This window comes from Mus caroli, unplaced genomic scaffold (assembly GCF_978045245.1).
Source record: "Mus caroli unplaced genomic scaffold, Mus_caroli_1 scaffold_8, whole genome shotgun sequence".
NCBI classification, from domain to species: Eukaryota; Metazoa; Chordata; class Mammalia; order Rodentia; family Muridae; genus Mus; species Mus caroli.
The window spans coordinates 129120969-129143208 of NW_028227263.1; the positions used below are offsets into that span (position 1 = coordinate 129120969).

Genomic DNA, 22240 nt, shown 5'->3' on the forward strand with positions numbered 1-22240 from the left:
AGAGTACTTTCTGTTTTGATTTTTTGGAATAGTTTAGGAGATTTGGAATTAGGTCTTCTTTGAAGGTCTGATAGAACTCTGCACTAAACCCATCTGGTCCTGGGCTTTTTCTGTTTGGGAGACTATTGATGACTGCTTCTATTTCTTTAGGGGAAATGGAACTGTTTAGGTCATTAATCTGAACCTGATTTAACTTTGGTACCTGGTATCTGTCTAGGAAATTGTCCATTTAATTTAGGTTTTACCGTTTTGTAGAGTATAGACTTTTGTTGTAGGATCTGATGAATTTTTAGATTTCCTCAGATTCTGTTGTTATATCTATCTTTTCATTTCTGATTTTGTTAATTAGGATACTGTCCCTCTGCCCTCTAGTTAGTCTAGCTAAGGGTTTATTTATCCTGTTGATTTTCTTAAAAACCAGCTCTTGGTTTGGATAATTCTTTGAATAGTTCTCATTGTTTCCACTTGGTTGATTTCTACCTTGAGTTTATTTCCTTCCACCGATTCATATTGGGTGTTTTTACTTCCCTTTGGTCTAGAGATTTTGGGTATGCAGTCGAGCTGCTAGTGTGTGCTCACTTCAGCTTCTTTTTGGAGACGCTCAGATCTATGACTTTTCCTTGTAGGACCGCTTTCATTGTGACCTATACATTTGGGTATGTTGTGGGTTCATTTTCATTAAACTCTAGAGTTTTTAATTTCTTTCTTTCTTTCTTCCTTGACCAAGTTATCATCGAGTATAGTGTTGTTCAGCTTCCACATGTATGTGGGATTTCTATTATCTATGTTGTTATTGAAGATCAGCCTTAGTCCGTGGAAATCTAATAGAGCACATGGTATTCATTCTATAATTTTGTATTGCCTAGGCCTGTTTTGTGACTTATTATATGGTCAATTTTGGAGAAGGTAATCTGACATGTTGAAAAGAGGATATATCATTTTATTTTTGGATGAAATGTGTAAAGATAGCATTTAAATCCATTTGTTTCATAACTTCTATTATTTTCACTGTGTGTCCATTTATTTTCTGTTTCCAGGATCTGTCCATTGATGAGAGTGGGGTGTTGAAATATCCCAGTATTATTGTTAGAATTATAATGTGTGCTTTGATTTTTATCAAATTTTCTTTAATGAATGTGGATGCACTTGCATTTGGAGCATAGATGTTTATAATTTAGAGTTCATTATTGTAAACTTTACCTTTGATGAGTAAGAAGTGTCCCTCCTTATATTTTTGGAGAACTTTAGTTTGAAAGTCCATTTTGAGTTGAAGGTGTAGAATTCTCACCTCCTCCTCCACTAGGCTTGTGTAGATGCTTCCATGTTCCTGCCTTGATGATAATGGATTCAAACTCTGAACCTGTGAGCCTGCCCCAATTAAATGCTGTTCTTATAGGAGTTGCCTTAGTCATGGTGTCTGTTCACAGCAGTAAAATCCTAACTAAAAAAAACCCTGCTGATCCCATTCCAATATGTAGCTTCTGTTTGAGGACTAAAGAGTCAAATTGTGAAAAGAAACCAGAAGAACTTGTATCTTGTGCAGATTGTGTCAGTAGTGGATATCCATCCTGTCTGAATTTTTTCCTGAATTAACCACAAATGTGAAGGCCTTGAAGTGGCAGTGCATCAAGTACAAGACCTGCAGAACATGTCAAGTCCAGGGAAAATATGCAGATAATATACTTTTTTTTTTTTTATTCCTGTGATAAAAGATTCCATATGGCGTGCTGTGACCCACCACTTTCCAGACTGACAAAAGAATTGTAACCAGTGATAAAGGATCCATAAGTGCATTCACAGGAAGGGGTCACCTGATACTGAAATTAAAATAAGCATCAAAAAAGAAAGTGCAGATGTAAGTCTGATGGGAAACACAGATATCGTGACTGAAGAGTATCTGGACAATTTTAATCAGGCCCAGGACTGTCTTGGGAGAAAATCGAATTTGAAAGTGGATTGGAAGACTGTGGTCACTACCCCTCAGTAATAGAGTTCAGAAAATATGATATCCAAACCTGGTACTCCTTGCCTTACCCACAGAAATATGCAAGATTATCAAAGTTTTACCTGTGTGAATTCTTTCTTAAATATATGAAGAGTAAAAATATTTTGCTATGACACTCAAAGAAGTGTGGATGGTTTCGTCCTACAGCAAATAAATTTTCCTGAAGGAAAGACCTTTCGGTATTTGAAGTTAGTGGAAATATATGTAATATGTACTGCCAAAACATTTACTTCGCCAAGCTCTTACTAGACCACAAAACCTTGTATTATGATTTTGAGCCATTCCTTTTTAATGTCCTTACAAAAAATTATGAAAAAGGCTGTCATGTGGTTGGATAATTCTCCAAGGAAAAGCTCTGCCAGCAGAAGTATAATTTGGCCAGCATAATGATCATGCCCCAGCACCAAAGGGAAGGATTTGGATGCTTTCTCATTGAATTCATCTATTTGCTTTCTCAAGGAGAAGGCCAAGCAGGGTCTCACGAAAGCCACTCTCTGACCTGGGCCAGCTCTCCTATCTGACCTACTGGAAAAGTGTCATCTTAGAATACCTCTACAACCACCACAAGAGGCACATCAGCATCAAGGTCATTAGGAGAGCCACAGGTATGTGCCCACATGTCATTGCCACCACTCTGCAGCACCTCCACATGATTGATGGAGAGATGGCAGGTTTGTCATCATAAGAAGGGAAAAGTTGATATTGAGCCACATGGAAAAGCTGAAGAACTGTTCCCAAACCAACAAAATTGATCCAGACGTTCTAAGATGGACTCCAATTTTAATTTCTATTGCTGTGTTTTCTGAGGAAGAGTGAGAAGCTGAGAAAGAGCCTGAATGACTAGTGGAACAAGCCAGCTGCTGGGAGAAGGAGGATCAAGAGATCCTGTAGTCTAGAGTTACCAGTGGGCAATCATCTGCAAAAGTACAATAAAAATAAATAAATACTTGCATTGTCCAGATAGGCAGCCAGTGGCCGGGGAGAGAGGACAGTAGTTAAAACTGTCAAAAGAGAGCAGTGAAGAAGAGGAAGAGGAAAAGGAGGAGGACGATGATGAGGAAGAGGAAGATGATGGGGAAGAGGAGGAGAGCATTCACACATCTCCCCCACAGTTGACTAAGCCACAGTCAGATTCCATTAAAAGAAAGAGGACTTTTGTAGTAAAGAAGAAAAAAGGTCATAAACGCAGGAGGATCAACAGCAGCGTAACCATTGAGACCATTTCCAAGAGGACAGAAGTGCTGAATGAGCCCTTTGACAACTCAGATGAGGAGAGAACAATGCTGCAGCTGGAGCCTACCTGTGAGGTCCCAGTGAGAGAGGGACAGAAAGTCAGTTCTTAGAAAAGCATTCCAACATCACGCAGGGAAGAAAAGGCAGACAGAGGAAGAGGAAGGAATCGACAATCATTTCTTCAAGAATGCTGCCCTTTGTAGAAAAGATGTAGGCAATGATGCATAACACTTGAAAGTAGGCAGTAAAGACAATCCTGAGCCTCTAAAGTGCAGACAAGTGTGGCCAAAAGGAGTGAAGCAAGGGCTCTCCAAGAGGAAGCAAAGCAAAGAGAGGATAGATGAGTTCAAGCTGAATCTGTATGGGAAGAACAGGATAAGGAAGGAGGAGGAGGAGGGAGAGGAGGAAGAGGAGGAAGAGGAGAAAAAGACCAAGGTGGTGCTGAAAGTAAACAAAACACAGAAGAGGAAATCTCCTAGGAAAAGGAAGACCCTGTGCATTTGGATGACCATGAAGAGGATGAGGATGAGGAAGAAGAGCCATCTCACAATGAGGACCATGATGCAGATGATGAAGAATATGGCCACATGGAGGCTGCCAACATGGAGAGAGGAGACCTCCCAAGAGAAACCTTCAAAGATGCACTAAAGGGCCAGGAGACTTATTTAGACCTGAACATTCAGTTGAGCCACTTGAACTCTGGGGTCTTGATAAACTGCAGTGTTGATCTCACAGTGTCATGTAACAGTGAGCCAAAGGAGCTTGCCGGGGACACTGGAATTGCACCTGAGTCTGACAGGGAGCACCAGGAAGAAAAGACACAGAAGCAGGACCAAAAGAACAGTGATGGTATGGATGCTGATCTCAAAGAGGGAGGCCCAGCAGCTGTGGAAATTGACTCCAAGACTGCCCAGGCTATTCAGTCTTTGACCCAAGAAAACAGGGAAAAAGATGACACCTTTCCAGATTGTGCTGAGACTCAAGAGGCCTGTAGAAGCCTGCAAAACTAAATGCACACAGACCAAAGTCCTCAAATTCCCACCATACTGGACGAGTGCCAACAGTCCAAGGTAGCCCACTTTAATCTGTCCATTCCTTTCCAGGCAAGTCAGTTCATTCTGTCAATAGCCCCAGTGTCCCTGCTAGAGAATAGCTTTATCCAAATTAGCCCTGATCAGACTGCCATCACAGTGCCACCTCTGCAGAACATGGAGACCAGTCCAATGATGGACATCCTGTCAGTGTCAGATCACTCACAGCAGGTCATTGACAGCAGGTTCAGTGACCTGGGCAGTATTGAGAGCACAAGAGAGAACAACGAGAACCCAAGCAGCTATGACTCAACCATGGGAGGCAGCATCTGTGGAAATAGCTCTTCCCAGAATAGTTGCTCCTATAGCAGTCTCACCTCTAGCAATCTGACACAGAACAGCTGTGCTGTCACCCAGCAGATGTCCAACATCAGCGGTAACTGCAGCATGATGCAGCAGACCAGCATCAGCTCCCCTCCAACCTGCAGCGTCAAGTTTCCCCAAGGCTGTGTGGTGGAGAGGCCTCCCAGTAGCAGTCAGCAGCTAGCTCAGTGCAGCATGGTCACCAATTTCACCCCACCCATGAAGCTGGCTGACATCCCCGAGACCAGCAATACCAACATTGGCTTATATGAGTGAATGGGTCAAAGTGATTTTGGGGATGGGCACTACCCACAGCCATCTGCCACCTTCAACCCTGACAAACTGCAGCAGTTAACTAATACACTTATTAATCATTCCACTGCTGTGACCTCCTATGCAAACAGTGTCTCTTTGTCCACACCATTAAGCAACACAGGGCTTGTTCAGCTTTCACAGTCTCTACACTCTGTCCCTGAAGGACCTCAAGCACAAGCTACCATGACCCCAACCCCTAACCTGACTCCTCCTCCCATGAATCTGCCACCATCTCTCCTGCAGCAGAACAAGTCAGCATCGAATATTGGCATCTCCCACAGCCAAATACTGCAAACTCAGATAGCCAGCAAGGACCACGTCTCCATAAGAACTAAGTCCGTATCTCTGCCACCAGATGCTGCCACCCATCAGTCACAAATCGATGGGCGTTCCCAAACTGTAGCCATGCAGGGTCCTGCATGGACTTTAACAATGCAAAGAGGCATGAACATGAGTGTGAACTTGATGCCAGCACCAGCCTACAATGTCATCTCCGTAAATATGAACATGAACACTCTGAATGCCATGAATGGGTATAGCATGTCCCAGCCGATGATGAACAGGATGATGAAGAGTGGTTACCACAGCTACCATGGCTCCATGAATCAACCCCCCCAGTACCCGATGCAGTTGCATATGTGCCCATCTGCTGGGCATATGATGGGAAGCCAGCCATATGCCCAGCAGCCGATGCAGACCCCACCCCACACTAACATGATGTACACGGCCCTGGGACCCCATGGCTACATGAACATGGGCATGTCCAAACAGTCTCCCAATGGATCCTACATGAGAAGGTAGACAGCCTGGCAGCCCACCCAGCCCACTGGGCCCCACTATTGGATTGATCTGCGCAAATACCTTTGAAGAGTACGATTTCAAAACCAGCATTGGTGTGAGTACAAAAACATTTGTTGGCACCATTTATTCAAAAAAAAAAAAAAAAAAGCTGTATGCAGCAGAATGCCTTATACAAGTCGTTTTTCTTCTTTCCTTTTTTTTTCTTTTTTGATACCTTTATTTCTGTTACTTTTATATAAAATTCTTTGCAAAGGAAGGCCTCTCTTAGGACTCTAGTTGGCAGTAGCCACACATCTTGCCTGTTTCCATTTAACAGTGTGCATACAAGCCCCTTCCCAAATCACCTGTTTTAATACTGAACCTCCAGCTTTTCTTCTTCCTTGTCTACTCCATGGAAATGCCTTTAGCATTTCAATTACTGTATATTTTGTTTAAGGTGACCCTTCAGTATGCCACTAATTTCTTTGATGGTGACAGTGCATTTTGTAGTACTGTACAAGTGTTGTGCTAACGGTAAGCCACTTCTTAAGGTTTTTGCTTTTTTTTTTTTTTTTGCCTTGATTAGGGTACCCTAATTTGAGGTTTTAAAAAAGTATCTATTTTTGTTAATTATAAAACTGTAAAGAGCAATCACAGCTATTCCCGTCTGGTTAGTGAAGGGGGTTTATTGCTAAATGTTTGGTGTAAAGTTGAGAAGACCATTTTCCATTTTGGTGGCAGGCTCCTTTGGGGAGAGGCAGCTTTCTGTTTTATAAATGCACACTTCTATTTATTAAATGAAGCATGTCTCAGTGTTTATCTGTCAGGTTTTGAAGCATTTCATATATGTCCAAATACTTGGCAAGATTTTTTTTTTAATCATGAATTTGGTGTAAAGTTGCTATTTTATGGAAATGCCTCTTTACATTTTCATTTCATCTGTAGATTTTTCTATCTTTAAAAAATATTGAAATTATTTTTTAAAGAAAAATAGAAAAGTAGCTTGTGAATAGCACAAAGTAAGCTTACAAATCTCAAGTAAAAAAGCAGAAAACTTATTTGTGTCTGTTTCTATTGCTTCCTTTTGTAGCCTTTGCACCTGGACAGATGGCAGTAAGGGCTAAGCATAACAGGTGTGCACGACCTTTTATAAAGTAGGAGCCAGCAGAACTCTTGTATTTACCTGTTTTCTTTTTATTCAGTTACTTCAAAAAAAAAAAGAAGGTAAACACCCTCCCCCCCAAAAAGCTGTACATTTTAATATAAAATAAATTATGATGAGCCATTTTTAAAAAAGAGAGAAAGTCCATTTTATTTGATATTAGAGTGGCTACTCCAACTTGGTTCTTGGGACCATTTGCTTGGAAAATTTTTTTCCAGCCTTTTACTCTGAGGTAGTTAGTGTCTTCCTTTATGCCTTAGGTGGATTTTCTGTATGCAGCAAAAAGTGGGGTCCTGTTTACTTAACCAGTCTGTTATTGTATGTCTTTTTATTGGGGAATTCAGTCTATTGATATTAAGAAATATTAAGGAAAAGTTGTTATTTCTTCCTGTTATGTTTATTCTTAGATTTGGAATTCTGTTCATGTGGCTATGTTTTCAGGTTTGTTGAAAGATTACTTTCTTGCTTTTTCTCGAGCGTAGTTTCCCTCATTGTGTTGAAGCTTTCCCTTTATTATCCTTTGAAGGGCTGGGTTTGTGGAAAGATATTGTGTGAATTTGGTTTTGCCATGGGATACCTTAGTTTCTCCATCTATAGTAATTGAGACTTTTCTTGGATATAGTAGCCTGAGCTGGCATTTGTGATCACTGTGGGTCTGTATGACATTTTCCCTGGATCTTCTGGCTTCTGTAATCTGTGGGGAGAAGTCAGGTGAAATTCTGATAGGTCTGCCTTCATATGTTCTTGACTTTTTCCCTTTACTGATTTTATTTGGTGGTTTGATTATTATAGGATGGGAGAAATTCCTTTTCTGGTCCAAACTATTTGGAGATCTGTAGACTTCTTGTATATTCATGGGGATCTCTTTCTTTAGGTTGGGGAAGTTTTCTTCTATAAATTTGTTGAGGGTATTTACTGGCCTTTTAGGTTGAAAATCTTTCTTCTTGTCTATACCTATTACCATTAGATTTGGTCTTCTCACTGTGTCCTGGATTTCCTGAATGCTTTGGGTTAGGATCTTTTTGCATTTTCCATTTTATTTGATTATTGTGTCAATGTTTTCTAAGGTATCTTTGCACCTGAGAGTCTCTCTTCTATCTCTTGTATTCTGTAGGTTATGCTTGCATCAATGGCTCCTGACTTCTTTTCTAGGTTTTCTTTTTTCAGAGTGGTCTCCCTTGTGAATTCTTTATTGTTTCTACTTCCATTTGTAGATCCTGGATGGTTTTGTTCAATTCTTTCACCTGATTGGATGTGCTCTTCTGTGTTTCTTTAAAAGAGTTATTTATTTCCTTATTATAGTCCTCCATCATTATCAAAAGAAGTGACATTAGATCCATATCTTGTGTGATGCTGTATCCAGGACTTGCTATGGTGGGACAGTTTGGTTCTGATGATGCCATGTAGCCTTGGTTTCTGTTGCTTCTATTCTTACACTTGTCTCCTGTTACCTGATTATCTCAAGTGCTTGCTGCCCTCAATATGTCTGATTGGAGCCTGTCCTTCCTGTAATCCCAGTTGATTCAGAACTCCTCAGAGTCCAGCTTTCTCTATGATCCTATGATTCCAGGATCCTATGAACCTGATTTTCTGGGTGTGTCAGAGTTCTTGGCAGTCAAGCTTCCTCTGAAACCCTAAAATCCTGTTGTGACCACGCTCCTGGGTACTGGGATCCTCAAATCCTAAGATTGCCGGTGTGTTAGAGAATCTGGAATCGGAATCTCCTCTGGGGACCATGGGACATTGTGTTCGAACCCAAGGTAGACCAGCACTGATCTGAAGGAACCCGAGCTGCTGGTCAGGCAGGACTCCTGTGTCCTTCTTTTGCTGGCACAGGCCCATCATGATTGTTTTAGAACAGATGTTACACTCTACTCACCAGGGATCCTAAGATCCTGGGCATGCAAGGGCACCAAGAGAGTGTAGAATCCTCTGGGGACAGTGGACTGTCTGCTGAGTTCGCACACATGGTGGCCTAGAGCAGGCACTGACCTGAAGAGGTGATATATTATTTTAAAATGTGATATACTCATATATTTGGAATTATTTGAAATTTATATTGAGAATAAGGTATGTATTTTCAGTATTGCTGTAGACAAGCATCAATATAAGATTTTTCAGTTGATTGTGGTTTTATATCAAGTAACTTTTAGAGTACTCATTTTTATTGTTATATTATTTTATAAATTTTACAAAATATGATAAAAATCCTGAAAGATATGGCAGGTATTGAAGGAGGTTCTCTGGGAGGAATTGGGGAACCAAAGGAGAAGAAGAATGTGATATAATTGTATGTACTCAAAATATGTTTTTAAATGTTAAAATATGTTTTAAATGTTAAATGTTAATTTCTGATAAATTGAAATTATCTTTTCTCATCATAATGCAATAAAACTTAAATTAATAAATAAAAAGTCACATTAATAAGTTGTTATAATTGTAAGTTGACTATCAATGCCTGTCATTTTGATGATTTTGCTAAGGTACACAAGGTGTTCTCCTATTTCCTGTTTAATGATTGGTCTAGTTTGGTTTATGTTTTTTCTGATAAAATAGTCTTTCCAGAAGCAACTTAAGAGCAGAAAGAGTTTATCTGACTTACACTTTCAGGTGAAAAATCTATCAACAGGAGAAATCAAGGGAGGATCTTAAGAAAGAGCTGAAGTGAAAACAGTTTACAAATCAGCTTACTAATTTTCTCAATGTCTCACTCTCAGTTTTTTCATTCAGACCAGGTCGACAGGTTTATGCTCTTTGCGCTACCACGTCATTGGTCAATAAAGACAATCACTCAAATACACATTCATAGGCAAATTTCATGGGGAAAATCTCTAAACTGAGAGTCTAAGGTGACACAGGGATGTATATGGTTGACTGCTGAAACTAACTCATGTGGATGGGGTTTTAAGATAAAATCGTTTTTCTCAAGTAGAACAGGCTTGGTGGCCATTAATTCATTTCATATGCTTTTCAACCTGAAAAAATGTTGAACATCCTTAATCATCAGGGAAATACAAAGCAAGACAACCCTGATTCCACCTCACACCAGACAGAATGGCTAAGATCAAAAATTCATGTGAAAGCAGATGCTGGCGAGGATGTGGAGAAAGAGGAACACTCCTCCATTGTTGGTGGGATTGCAAACTTGTACAACCACTCTGGAAATCAGTCTGGCTGTTCCTCAGAAAATTGGACATAGTACTACTGGAGGAACCAGCAATGCCACTTTTGGGCATATATCTAGAAGATGTTCCAACTGGTAATAAGAATACAAGCTCCACTATGTTCATAGCAGCCTTATTTATAATAGCCAGAAAATGGAAAGAATCCATATGTCCCTCAACAGAGGAATGGATATAGAAATTGTGGTATATTTACAAAATGGAAAACTACTCAGCTATTAAAACAATAAACTTATGAAATTCCTAGGCAAATCGATGGATCTGGAGGGTATTATCCTGAGTGAGGTAACCCAATCACAAGATAACTCACATGATATGCACACACTGATAAGTGGATATTAGACCAGAAACATAGAATACCCAAGATATAATTTGCAAAACACATGAAACTCAAGAAGAACTAAGACCAAAGTGTGAACACTTTGCCCCTTCAGAATTGGGAACAAAACACCCATCGAAGGACTTATAGAGACAAAGTTTGGAGCTGAGAGGAAAGGATGGAACATCCAGAGACTGCACCATGCATCCATCCCATAATAAGCCACCAAACGCAGACACTATAGCATAGGCTAGCAAGATTTTGCTGAAAAGACCTTGATATAGCTGTCTCTTGTGAGGCTATGCCAGTGCCTGGCAAACACAGAAGTGGATGCTCAGAGTCATCTATTGGATTGAACACAGGGCCCCAAATGGAGGAGCTAGAAAAAGTCCACAAAGTGCTGAAGGGGTCTGCAATCCTATAGGTGGAACAACAATAGGAACTAACCAGTACCCCAGAAATTCGTGTTTCCAGCTGCATATGTCCTATGTTTTTACTTGATTTATTTTTCAAAATTTTTGTGTTTTTATACATAATATTTCTATTCTTTAAAAAATTAAAAATGAATATGTTATATCACATTCTACCAGATTTACCAGTATGCATTCCAACACACTATACATTGCATAATATGTCCATAGCAGAACTTAATTTTTTCAAAACAGTACAACCCACTAATGATAATTTGTGGTGCTCATATGTGCATGGATGTAGGGCCATCCATGTGTGCACTAGAAACATAAAAGTGGCCCTATATGAAAAGGGTGTGGAAGTCTTTCTCATCTAGCAGTCATCAACTGCAAATGGATCTTCAGTGAGGAGTGAGGATTCAGGACACCCTCTCCCATGCATCCTGGAATATTGATCGGCTTTATGTTATGCAGTTTTGCTATAGGCAACCATTGGTGATATGAACACATTTGCATAATAACAGCTAATTCATGTTCAAAGGACAATATTTACAGAGGAATATTTCAAATCACTCCACCACATTCTCTAGCTTTTACTTTCTACTTCCTGTCCCATGGTATTTCCTGAGTCTTCGGTACATCAATGACTGAGCACTCACAATTAGGCTGCACAATTTGATCACTTCTGAGTCTACATTATCCAGAGCCAGTTGCAAAATTAATCTCTAACATAGATATAGAACAGCACAATTCCACAGGTATAAATACAAATATTTAGACGGTAGTTTGACAATATGACCGTTTAGTTAAATGACAGTAGGAACCCTAGTTTGGAACTATGACATCATCAATCATGGGTTCATGACCAGGATTATAGTACCAGGCATGAATTCCATCTCAAGGATCAAGGCTCAAATCCAATCAGCCATCATTTATGTAACCCCATAACAATTGTGTCATTATTGCACTACAAGACACTTTTGGCCTGGTACATCTATATTGTAGCATGTGAATTCAGCTCAGGATAAGAGCATTATGTGGAAAATCAGGGGCTGAAAATTGAACACTGAGAAATGGAAATGATACCCCTATATACTCCCAAAGGGAATTGTAGACATAGGTATGCTGAGTTGAGGGAATCTGTTAAAATTCCTCTGTCTCTTGTCTTCCCCACTTGGCAGTGCCTTATATAGTTTTCATAATCAACAGATCTGCATCCAAACATATGCTAAGATAATTCTAAAACCTCACATTCTCTCTCTCTCTCTCTCTCTCTCTCTCTCTCTCTCTCTCTCTCTCTCTCTCTCTCTCTCTCCCTACCCCTTACACACACACACACAGACAGACAGACACACACACACACATACACACACACACCATAAAGTGCCTTATCCCCTTAACTAACTTTGTTGATGTGATTATTAATGATGTCATATAGCTTTGTTTTATACATCTATTAGATTTCTGCCAGTAGGTTGCTGTATAAATTGGAATGTTTCTTTCCAACACCATATAAAATACTGTTCTCCCATCTCCATTATCAAATCTTTCTGTTGTCTTCATATACCTCACTAGGAGGCAGGTACTTACAGAAATCACCTCTGGATTTCTGTATTGGTGTGATAGGTTTCCCCCAGCACACACCTCTGACCTTGCACCTTGGCAGTAGAATATCTCCTCATGGCATCAATGGTAAATCTTAGTGGTAATGAGTTTGATAATGAACTTGATTTTATCAGTTCTCTATTTGTGTATCAACCTCAAACATCATGTTTAATGCTATAAATACAGACTAGTTAGATTTTTCTTAGTGAAGCTTTCTGCTGCTGCTTTCAGAAAATGAAGAAAGTCAAGCAGACCCTTTGTTAGTGCTTTGTAACTGACACTCCACTTCTCCCTGCACACAGTCATATTTGGATCATGGTTTGAGCATGTCCGTGACTGGCTATCCATGAGAGAATGGGACAACTTCTTGGTACTATACTATGAAGACTTGAAAAAGGTGAGCTTACAGTTATCACTCAGTTAAGAACGAGAATCCATTACAACAATAATAACAACAACAACAAAAGATGAATATTGGTCATAGGATCTAGAAAAGCAGAGAGAAAGCCAAAAATCTGCTCTCAGCCTACCTGCTTCCCTGAAGGAATGGAGAAAAATAATTATTAATAAAAAGTAAAAATGCAACCAGACAAAAACTGAAAGATGAAATTATTCAAAAACAAATTTGACCTCATAGAGTTTTCTCTCAGGAAATAGGAGGGAGGAACCTGGGAGGGAAAGTATATGGGGGAACTGGGAGGGAGAGGTGAACCTGATCTAGTATAGTATGAAGGAAAAGGACTGAAACTCTGATGGCCAGCAGTAAGAATGGATAAAAGCATCCTCTAAAATTAGGATGTTTAGGGGACCCTCCAGAATTTACCAGAGACCTGGTAAGTTAAAGACTCTCAGGACTCAAAGAGAGACACCTTAGATGAATTTCCATGCATTAGGGAGAATGATGTTATAGACCCTACCTGCACTTCCATCAGGAAGACAGGGCATCAAATGAGGGAGAGTGGGCCCATCCCACAGTCATAACTCTGACCCATAATTGTTCCTGTCTGAAAGAATGACAGGGTTGGAAATGGAGAGGAACCTGAGGAAAAGAAGGTCCAGCAAAAGACCCAAAGTGGTGTCCAGCTCAAGGGGAGGTCACAAGGCCTGACACTATTCCTGAGGCTCTGGAAGGTTTGCAAAAAGGGACCTATCATAAATGGCCTCTGAAAACACCAGCAAGCAGCTGAAAGAATCAGAGGCAGATGTTTGTACCCTGCCAATGGACAAAAGCAGCTGATCCTTGTTTTTGAATTAGAGTAGGCTGAAGGTAGCTGAGGAGAAGGGTGATCCTTTTAGATGACCAAGAGTCTCAATTAATCTGGACCCCTGAGATCTTTCAAAAGGTGGAACACCAAACAGACAGCATACACCAGCTAATATGAGGCCTCCAACACATATACAGTAGAGAACTTTTGGTCAGTGTTCATTCAGAGATGATGCACCTAACCCTTGGGAGACTGGAGGACACAGGGAGATTAGAAGTCAGCTGGTTTGGGGAGGACATCCCCATAGAGACAGGATGGTGGGGAGGAGATATGTGGTATGGAACAGTCATAGGGTCGGCTTTGGGGAAATAACATATAGAGTGTACAAAATAAATTAATTTTACAATTAAAAAAGTTTCATCACACTCCTTTTTCCATATGTAGATTCTTTTACTTAATCATCATTAAGTTCACTTTTCCCAAGAAAGGATCACTACCCATCTGTCTGCTACACACTACTACACATTCTAATAAGTCTTCTATCTGACCATTAATACATTCTTTTCAGTTATTGTCATGATTGTTTACATACATATGAAATATTAAGCAGAATTCTAATAAATATGCAAAAAATGTTTTAAACCAAGAAAACCTCCTGTCCCCATGGGGAAGGCTAGGATTAAAAGCACAATTTTTGACATTCTAAGATTTTACCTTGTAATGACTATATCAGAAGATTAAATTAATTGTGGTAGTACACAGATATCATTACAACAGTTAGAGATCTGAGACAGAAAATTTGGGAATGTGATGCCCATATAAGCTGCAACCTGAGATACTTTCTCAAAACAAAATCTCTTGGAAGTACCCTCAAAAAACAAATATTGAGAACATTTCTATGAAACTGTCCTAAAATCTGTATTGTTTTCAGATACCTAAGCAAACACTATTATCTGGAACTAACAGTAATCTCTGCTGATGATTTTGTGCACATATCTTCATTTGCCTTGATCATTGTCTAGCAGCATTTCTATAAGTTTCTTTAAACCTGCCAGGGCAGGATAGGTATGCTTGTACATACTTTCAGTGCCAGCACTTGGAAGGAAAAAGCCAGATAGATGGATTTCTGATCTCTGTGAGCATGACATATACTAATCTCCACAGCAACTTCCAACACACAAGAAAAAATTCCATAGTGAGGCCCTGTCTTAAGAAAAAAAACTCAGTATACTGAGAGACTGTGTCAGCACACACCTGTGACCTTAGTACTATGGAGATTGACCCAGGAAGGTCTGAAATTCAAGGTCATGATCCTCTAAAAAGCAAGTTTAAATTTAACCTTGGTTCTATGAGAGCCTCTCTCTTACATTTCCTCTTCCCTAAAAAGAATACCCAGTCTCTGTCTTTTAGAGAGCAGAGATGAGCCACATTGAGAGCCCACTCAATATATAAATGTTGAGTCTGAGTCCTTCCTCCATTTGTTCCATTTCCTTTATTGCCTAATTCCTATTCATGCTCTCTCATTTGATGATGACCTTTTCACAACATTTTGATCATCTCCATCCACAGATCACATGTTTGAATCTTTTCTCTCAGTGCTCTCTGTTGATTGCCCTCATTTCACTTTCTTCTTTTAGGATACAAAGGAAACCATAAAGAAGATCTGTGACTTCCTAGGGAAAAATTTAGGGCCAGATGAGCTGGATCTCGTCCTCAAATACAGCTCCTTCCAAGCCATGAAAGAAAACAACATGTCCAATTTTAGTCTCATTAAGGAAGAATGGGTTCCCAATGGCTTGAAGCTCATGAGAAAAGGTAAAGAGATCATCTAGCTTCAGAATATGTCAGAATAAGTGAAGGGCTTGTGCCAATGAAACTCTAAGTAGTTGTTGGGAATGTACTGAAAGTCACTGCTCATCACTGATAGCTTCTCACAGACATTACAGGGAAGGTTTTTGTGGAGAAGATGTGGGTTTAAGACACTCTGCAAAGTTTATTTATTCTGGTAGATGAACTTAGGATTGGAGATGGTCATGTCTAATAACTTCAATGAAGAAAATGGGAAAGTAGTCAGTATTCTATGAGGCATTGTAAAGTTTCCTGTATCACATTCCTCATTTTTAAAATATAAAAAGTGTAATGCAGTAGACCAAAGATATATCTAAGATGATAAGCATAGAACGGCAAAAATTACATTAACTGCTGGAAAAGATTTTGAACAGGTCAAGATTGCTGCCGACTGTAAGCCAAGATGATACTCCTATAGGAGTAAAAAAAAATCTCTAATGTTAAAATCTGATGTTATTTGCCAACCTATGTTTAGATTGCTTTAGGGTCATGACCCCTCTCTTCTTTGGAATTATCTTTCCTGAACAGGAAATTTCAATGCTCTCTATTTATTTGCCAACTCCTCTCTATGATGGGAGCAGATTGTTTGTGTGTGTGGTGTCATAGCTGTACAGTTCTGGAGTGACTTTGCCAGAATGAATCAGACCTTGAACCTCACCCAGACCTAATTAGATAATGATAGGTGAGATGGAACTTAGAGTAGAAGAAAGAAGGTGTCAGTCATCAGATATTTAACACTGAATAAAAATATAGGTATAAATGAATGAAGTATAAATTATGAGTTTAATTTTCTTTATCCATAATTTAAATGTTTCAGCCTTTAACTTCAATCGACAGTTTTGGAGTCTGAAATTTGGATACTAACAATATATGTTAGTATCTTTCCTTTATACATAATTGAAATATTTCAGCATTTGCCTTCCATTGACAGCTTTGGAGTGTGAAATTTGGAAATGAACAATATAAGGATATAAGGAATTTTCAAAGAAAACATGAAGTCAAAGTAGATACCAGATTGTATTTAGTCCAGGACTAGTACTATCCAAATAATGGGAAATTTTGACTGAGATGTAAACATAAAGATATGTCACCACTAACTAAAAGATAATGGAAATCTATACACTAAAGTTCAAGGCATGTGGAAAAATAAACTTTTCTTTCCAGCTGCCATCACACTACTGTACTCCTGACTCTGTGGAGACATACTGCACTAGAAAAATGGTCTCACCTAAGCAAAGTGGTCTGTTTCTGGATTTTCTATAATGAATGAGAACTTGGCAGTGTTAAAACATTGTAAGAAAATAAGTCTGTTATTACATACCTAAAAGAATGAAGTAGCTCTGTTAATAGCAAAGGGATAAGGAAACTGACAAGCAAAAGCATTAGCAGAGACAAATCAGAGCAGATGGAATAGAATTTAAGACAAAATTCCATGAAGACAACTGTTGTTTCTGCTTTGCCAGGAAGACTCTTTTAGGATGAGACCATACTTGGTTTTATTCTCTTCCAAATACAAATACTATTTGCCATGCAGCACAGATGATAGCAGAAATACATACATATATACATACATACAGTAATTATAATATAGTTCGGCCAAAATTCTTGATAAGACTTCATTAGTCTTTAGAAATTTAATTATCCTAGTGATTATATGTAGCATATGTTTGTTGTTGTTGTTTTGTTTGTTTGTTTGTTTGTTTGTTTTGCATTTGAAGACAGCTTTTATTTGGGGGTATTATTTTTCTTATACTAGTGTGACACCAATATCCTTTAAGCCAGGTAATTCTGGAAACCAGGTCACTGATGAGGGACACAAAATACATTGCCCACTTGCTTCACTAATTCATTATAGAGAATGATGAAATGGATATGTCTGGAAATAACTTTGAAAGAAAAATGTATGTAAAGATAATATTTGTCTTCTCAATTTCTCTATCAGATTGGTGCCAGTTTTGAATCATCAAAATATGTGCAAATCTAAGATAATGCTAAAACACACTCCATTATTTACCATTAGGCAACCTAATTCCCTATATCATAAAGCATTAAAAAGCTGTAGTAAGTGTTAGACTTGCTTGGGCAATGAGGAATTCACTAGACCTATTTTCCAAAATCCTTTAATTGTTCTTATCTTAAGACACAAGAAATTACCTTTTATTGCCTCTGCAGAGCTGCTTTGTAAGCTTTATCCCAGAGACTCAATCATTCAAGTTGTTGAGATGCATCTGCTTTTAATCTCCAAGCAATGATTTTCCATGTACAATTGTAGTCAATGTAATTCAATATTTAGGCTCTGCAGGAAATGCATACTAGAGAGATATTTAGCTACTCTTTGGGTGACAAGACTTTATAAAGACAATGCCACAATCTAGATATGTATAGGAAATATATTCTGGCAAACCTCAAAATTCCCAGCACTCATTACTTCACAGTGTATAATTTAATGGACACAGTAGTTGGGCCATCGATCATTTTCACTGGTATCTTCAGAAGACCTGAATCAGAGTCAAAAGGGGAAGATGACCCAAGGACAGAAGAAGAAGCCTCCCATCTTCAGGCCATAAAGAAAATCCTACAAAGGTTTGGACAGTACTCTGATGTGAGATCTGCAGACTCCAGAACTATGAGGAAGTTCTTTTTCAACAAGAGTTAAGCCACCACATGTTAGGGTTATCCTGACATCTGGCACACAAAAGTTTGTAGAGATTTTTAGAAACAAGGAAAGAAAATAAAAGTGCATCAATAAGGTGCACAGAATTTGCAAATAGGTGAACTTACAACTCCATGTGTGTACCTCCAAAGATGTGGTTTCTCAGATGGACTGATTTATTCCATTGGGAATCCATATTGAATTTGTTTGAGATGCTTGAGTCTAACATCTATCTGGTTTGGCCTATCAGGATCCAGGCATGCTGTCAAAAACCATAAGATATCATGTTCTAATAAAGAAAAGAAAGAACCTGAGAGCACAATGAATATTAATAGGTACCCATCTCATTAGATGACACTTTTATATTCATATCAATTATAGTATATTATTTTAATATGCTGTATCAAGGATTTACATTTTTATGAATTCTTTATATTTTCTTTAATATAGCCCTCTGGGGAATTAAAATTAACTTATGTGATGATATAGAAAGAAAGTAATGTGATAAAGAAAAGAATGGCTTCTATTGTCATTCTTTTTGGATTCAAATACACATCCATCACTGTCATACTGGCAACATCTCAAAGACTAATTTTTCGTCATCAGCAAAATAGGAGCACTGCCTATACCTTTCTCAGGTATGCACGAATTTATTTAACAATCCCACACTGAGTATATCCTACATGTCAGTCACTCTGTACAATGAACCATTTAGTAATTTCAGAAACACTTTCTTTCCAAATATATTTGATGCATATTCTGTGTGTATATTCAAAGCATAAATACATGGTGTAAATAACAGTGTCACAGCTAGGAAACAAAGCAAGGATGGGACCTGCTGGGTTATAAATGGAGGAAAGATGGGAAGAGAAGGTTACAGTGTCATTAATAAAAAGACAAAGAGCAAGATGTAATTATATGAAAATTATTAGTCCTCTAGGATGACAGAAGACACAACACAGAATGTACAATTGATTAACCTCTAAGGTTATAACTAAAAACATTCTGGAATGGAGTGGTGAAAAACAATATATGGTCAGAAGACACAGTGCTACATTGGACATATGCAGAAATTATGCAGATCTCCATGCATCACAAAACACCATGGATGAGTGAAACAGAGTCCTTCAATGCCCTCAGCTGTGAGGGGCTGGGTTCACTGTATCTAGTGAGAAAATCAAGACAGCTGAAATGCTGCTCATAACTGTGTGTATCTGCAGCACTCATGTGACCACACACACACACACATAAGTAGAAACTATTTTAAGATATTAGTTAAAAGTTGCTTTAAAATTATTTACTTCTATAAGTAAATACTAAGATGTAGACAGAACAGTTTAAGTTTATTTGGATCATTGAGATGATAAACACTTCTGAGTTGGATAGCATGATAGGAACAGGTTTGATGGGAAGCAGGAATAATCTGTGTATATATAAAAAGATCAAGCCATTGTTGCCGATATTAGATTGTCTAGCATATAGGTTGGGAGAGGAAAAGGTAGGACGTAATTTAGACAGAGGGAGAAGTTTGTATATATGATTTCAGGACTTAAGAAATTTTTGGCAAGGCATGGTGGCACATGCCTTTAATCCCTTCATTGGGAGGCAGCCTGGTCTACAAAGTGAGTTCCAGGACAGCCAGAGCTATACAGAGAAACCCTGTTTCAGAGAAGAGAGAGAGAGAGAGAGAGAGAGAGAGAGAGAGATAGAGAGAGAGAGAGAGAGAGAGAGAGAGAGAGAGAGAGAGAGAGAGAGAGAGAGAGGAGAGAGAGAGAGAGAGAGAGAAAGGAGAGAAGAGGGAGAGAAGGAAGGAAGGAAGGAAGGAAGGAAGGAAGGAAGGAAGGAAGGAAGGAAAGAAAGAAAGAAAGAAAGAAAGAAAGAAAGAAAGAAAGAAAGAAAGAAAGAAAGAAAGAAAGAAAGAAAGAAAGGAGTTAATTTTCTACAGAAAATGGTAGTTTGATTTATTAATGCCACAGACCAGGTTCATTCAGCCCCTTTCAACCTGTGGGAATCAAGGTTCCAACAGGTGAGCATAGACAGACACAGAGAGGAGAGAGTGTGCTGAATCTGAATGTATTGTCACAAATCAAACACTAGTCTTATATAATACAGAAAAGAAAGGAGTAGTGTGTCACAGCAGGCAAAGTACATTGAAGTATCTGACACAAAACAGAGAAATGACTTCAAAAGACTTACAGGAACTAGGTAATATTTACAGTAAAGATAAAACAGCCCTGCCTAGAGTCAGCTAATGTCAGGTAAGGACTTCACAACCTAGTCACAATTTCTTCTACTCCTTTGAGCCTTTAGAAAGCTAGCACCAGGGGGTTCTGCTCAAGCAGACCTTCTCATGAGTAATATAATACCACAACCCTTCTATATCCTAGGCCTTGATAAATTCTTGCATATGAGTGTAACTTGGCTGTTCTTTAAAGTGTCTGTAGGGAATCTCCATTTGTCAGAAGAATTCACCAACTTGCTTCTAATATGCAATGTAGACTGCTATACCTGGTTGTAATGAAGAGTCTAAGTATACTTTGCTAAGCTTGCCCTGAGATTTCTAACTCTTATCCAGTAAATAACTTAAGAAAGCATGCAAGACCCTCCACAATATTGCAGAGAGAAATCTGGGGCATTCTAGCTATGGGAATGCCAAGGTTCCAGGAGGCTCTTTCCTTGAAACTGTGCCTCAGGACTGCTTCCAGATTTCTAAACCTGTAATGTGAGTCACTACTGGAGTGGATGTAGGATATTAACTGTGTGATCTTTATCAAACGGAAGGTAAAAGCATATGATGGGAAGAACTAGTTTAGTATTATGACCATTATAAATCCACCTATGTATCTTCTTCACATTTTACAGGCACAACTGGGGACTGGAAGAATCACTTCACAGTAGCCCAAGCTGAAGCCTTCGATAAAGTGTTCCAGGAGAAAATGGCTGTATTCCCCCCAGGGATGTTTCCATGGGAATAAGTTTTCAAAACTTTTAAATAATATATGAACACTGATGTTTATGTTCCTGTTGTTCTGTATCCTGAATACCTGGATGTAGTCATAGAATAAATCCTGTTGTGGAATTGTGAGAGTGAATTTTTAAAAACTTGTGTTACTGATACTAGTAGTAGCAACAGTGGTGCTGCTGGTGGTGTGTATACCTTTATGTTTGTAGTGCCTTCAGTGGCCAGAAGAATACATTGGTTCCAAGGGACCTGCAGTTGAATGTAGCTGTAAACTTCCTGCTTTGAGTTGTAGGAACTGATCTTAGGTACTCTACCTAAGCAATACAATACTTCTAAAATCTGTCCATCTTTGAGAGTCATCTCTTAAGCCAAGAATCATGGAATCTTGAGTCATCATATATTTGCTACTTTTATTATTGTTTTGTTGTGTATTATCAGCAAATTCCAATGCACTTTATAGAATTCCAACTTTAAAACATTTTATTTTCATTTAAATAAGTCATTTATTTCTAGTTTTATTGACTGAGATTGGACATGAAAAGTTTATAAGTGTGACGCTATGAAAATTATACAAGTATTACTCAGTATTTGTGTATTAATCAAACTTTTCATGAATATCAGCTCCATTGTTTGCAAAGAAACATATATATATATACACATGTATATATATATATGTATGTATATATATACACATGTATATATATACATATATACATATGTATATATGTGTGTGTTTATATATATGTGTGCATATATATAAACATATATATATATTCTTAATGTTTTCATTTGTTTATTTATTCTCTTTACATCCTGCTTGCAACCAACTCCCTACTCTCCTCTGAGCCGCACATTTACAACTTCCTCCCTCCATCCCCTCTCCTCTTCTCCTCAAGAAAGGGGGTTCCCTTGCATTCACCCACTCAGGGAAAAACCCACCCTGGTGCATCAAATCTCATAGAACTAAGTACATCCTCTCCCACTGAGGCCAGACAGGGCAGTCCAACTGTGGGAAAGGGATACAAAAGGAGGCAACAGAGTCATAGCCAGAGACAGCCCCTGCTTCAATTAGTCTTCATGAGACACACATGAAGATTAAGATTCATATTTGTTACATATGTACAGGCAGCCTAGGTCTAATCAGTGCATACTCTTTTGTTGGTGGTT

At 38.7% G+C, this 22240-nt stretch overlaps 1 protein-coding gene and 1 pseudogene across 3 annotated transcripts in view; both read left to right on the forward strand.

Annotated features, from left to right (window-relative positions):
- The window catches only part of LOC147003500 (sulfotransferase 2A1-like), a 32060-nt gene extending 10696 nt beyond the window's left edge, over positions 1 to 21364 (forward strand). Inside the window, exons 5-10 of one of the 3 annotated variants that reach the window (XM_085842158.1) lie at positions 728 to 747; positions 4803 to 4830; positions 6185 to 6224; positions 12708 to 12802; positions 15248 to 15425; positions 20974 to 21364. In XM_085842158.1, the coding sequence (XP_085698284.1) occupies positions 728 to 747; positions 4803 to 4830; positions 6185 to 6224; positions 12708 to 12802; positions 15248 to 15425; positions 20974 to 21086 (474 nt within the window). In that variant the 3' untranslated portion in view covers positions 21087 to 21364. The remainder of the gene's footprint in view (positions 1 to 727; positions 748 to 4802; positions 4831 to 6184; positions 6225 to 12707; positions 12803 to 15247; positions 15426 to 20973) is intronic. The other 2 variants (XM_085842159.1, XM_085842160.1) reach the window with 2 other exon arrangements.
- Positions 1720 to 4248, forward strand: LOC147003501 (histone acetyltransferase KAT6B pseudogene; annotated as a pseudogene).
- Positions 21365 to 22240: the final 876 nt, after the last annotated feature.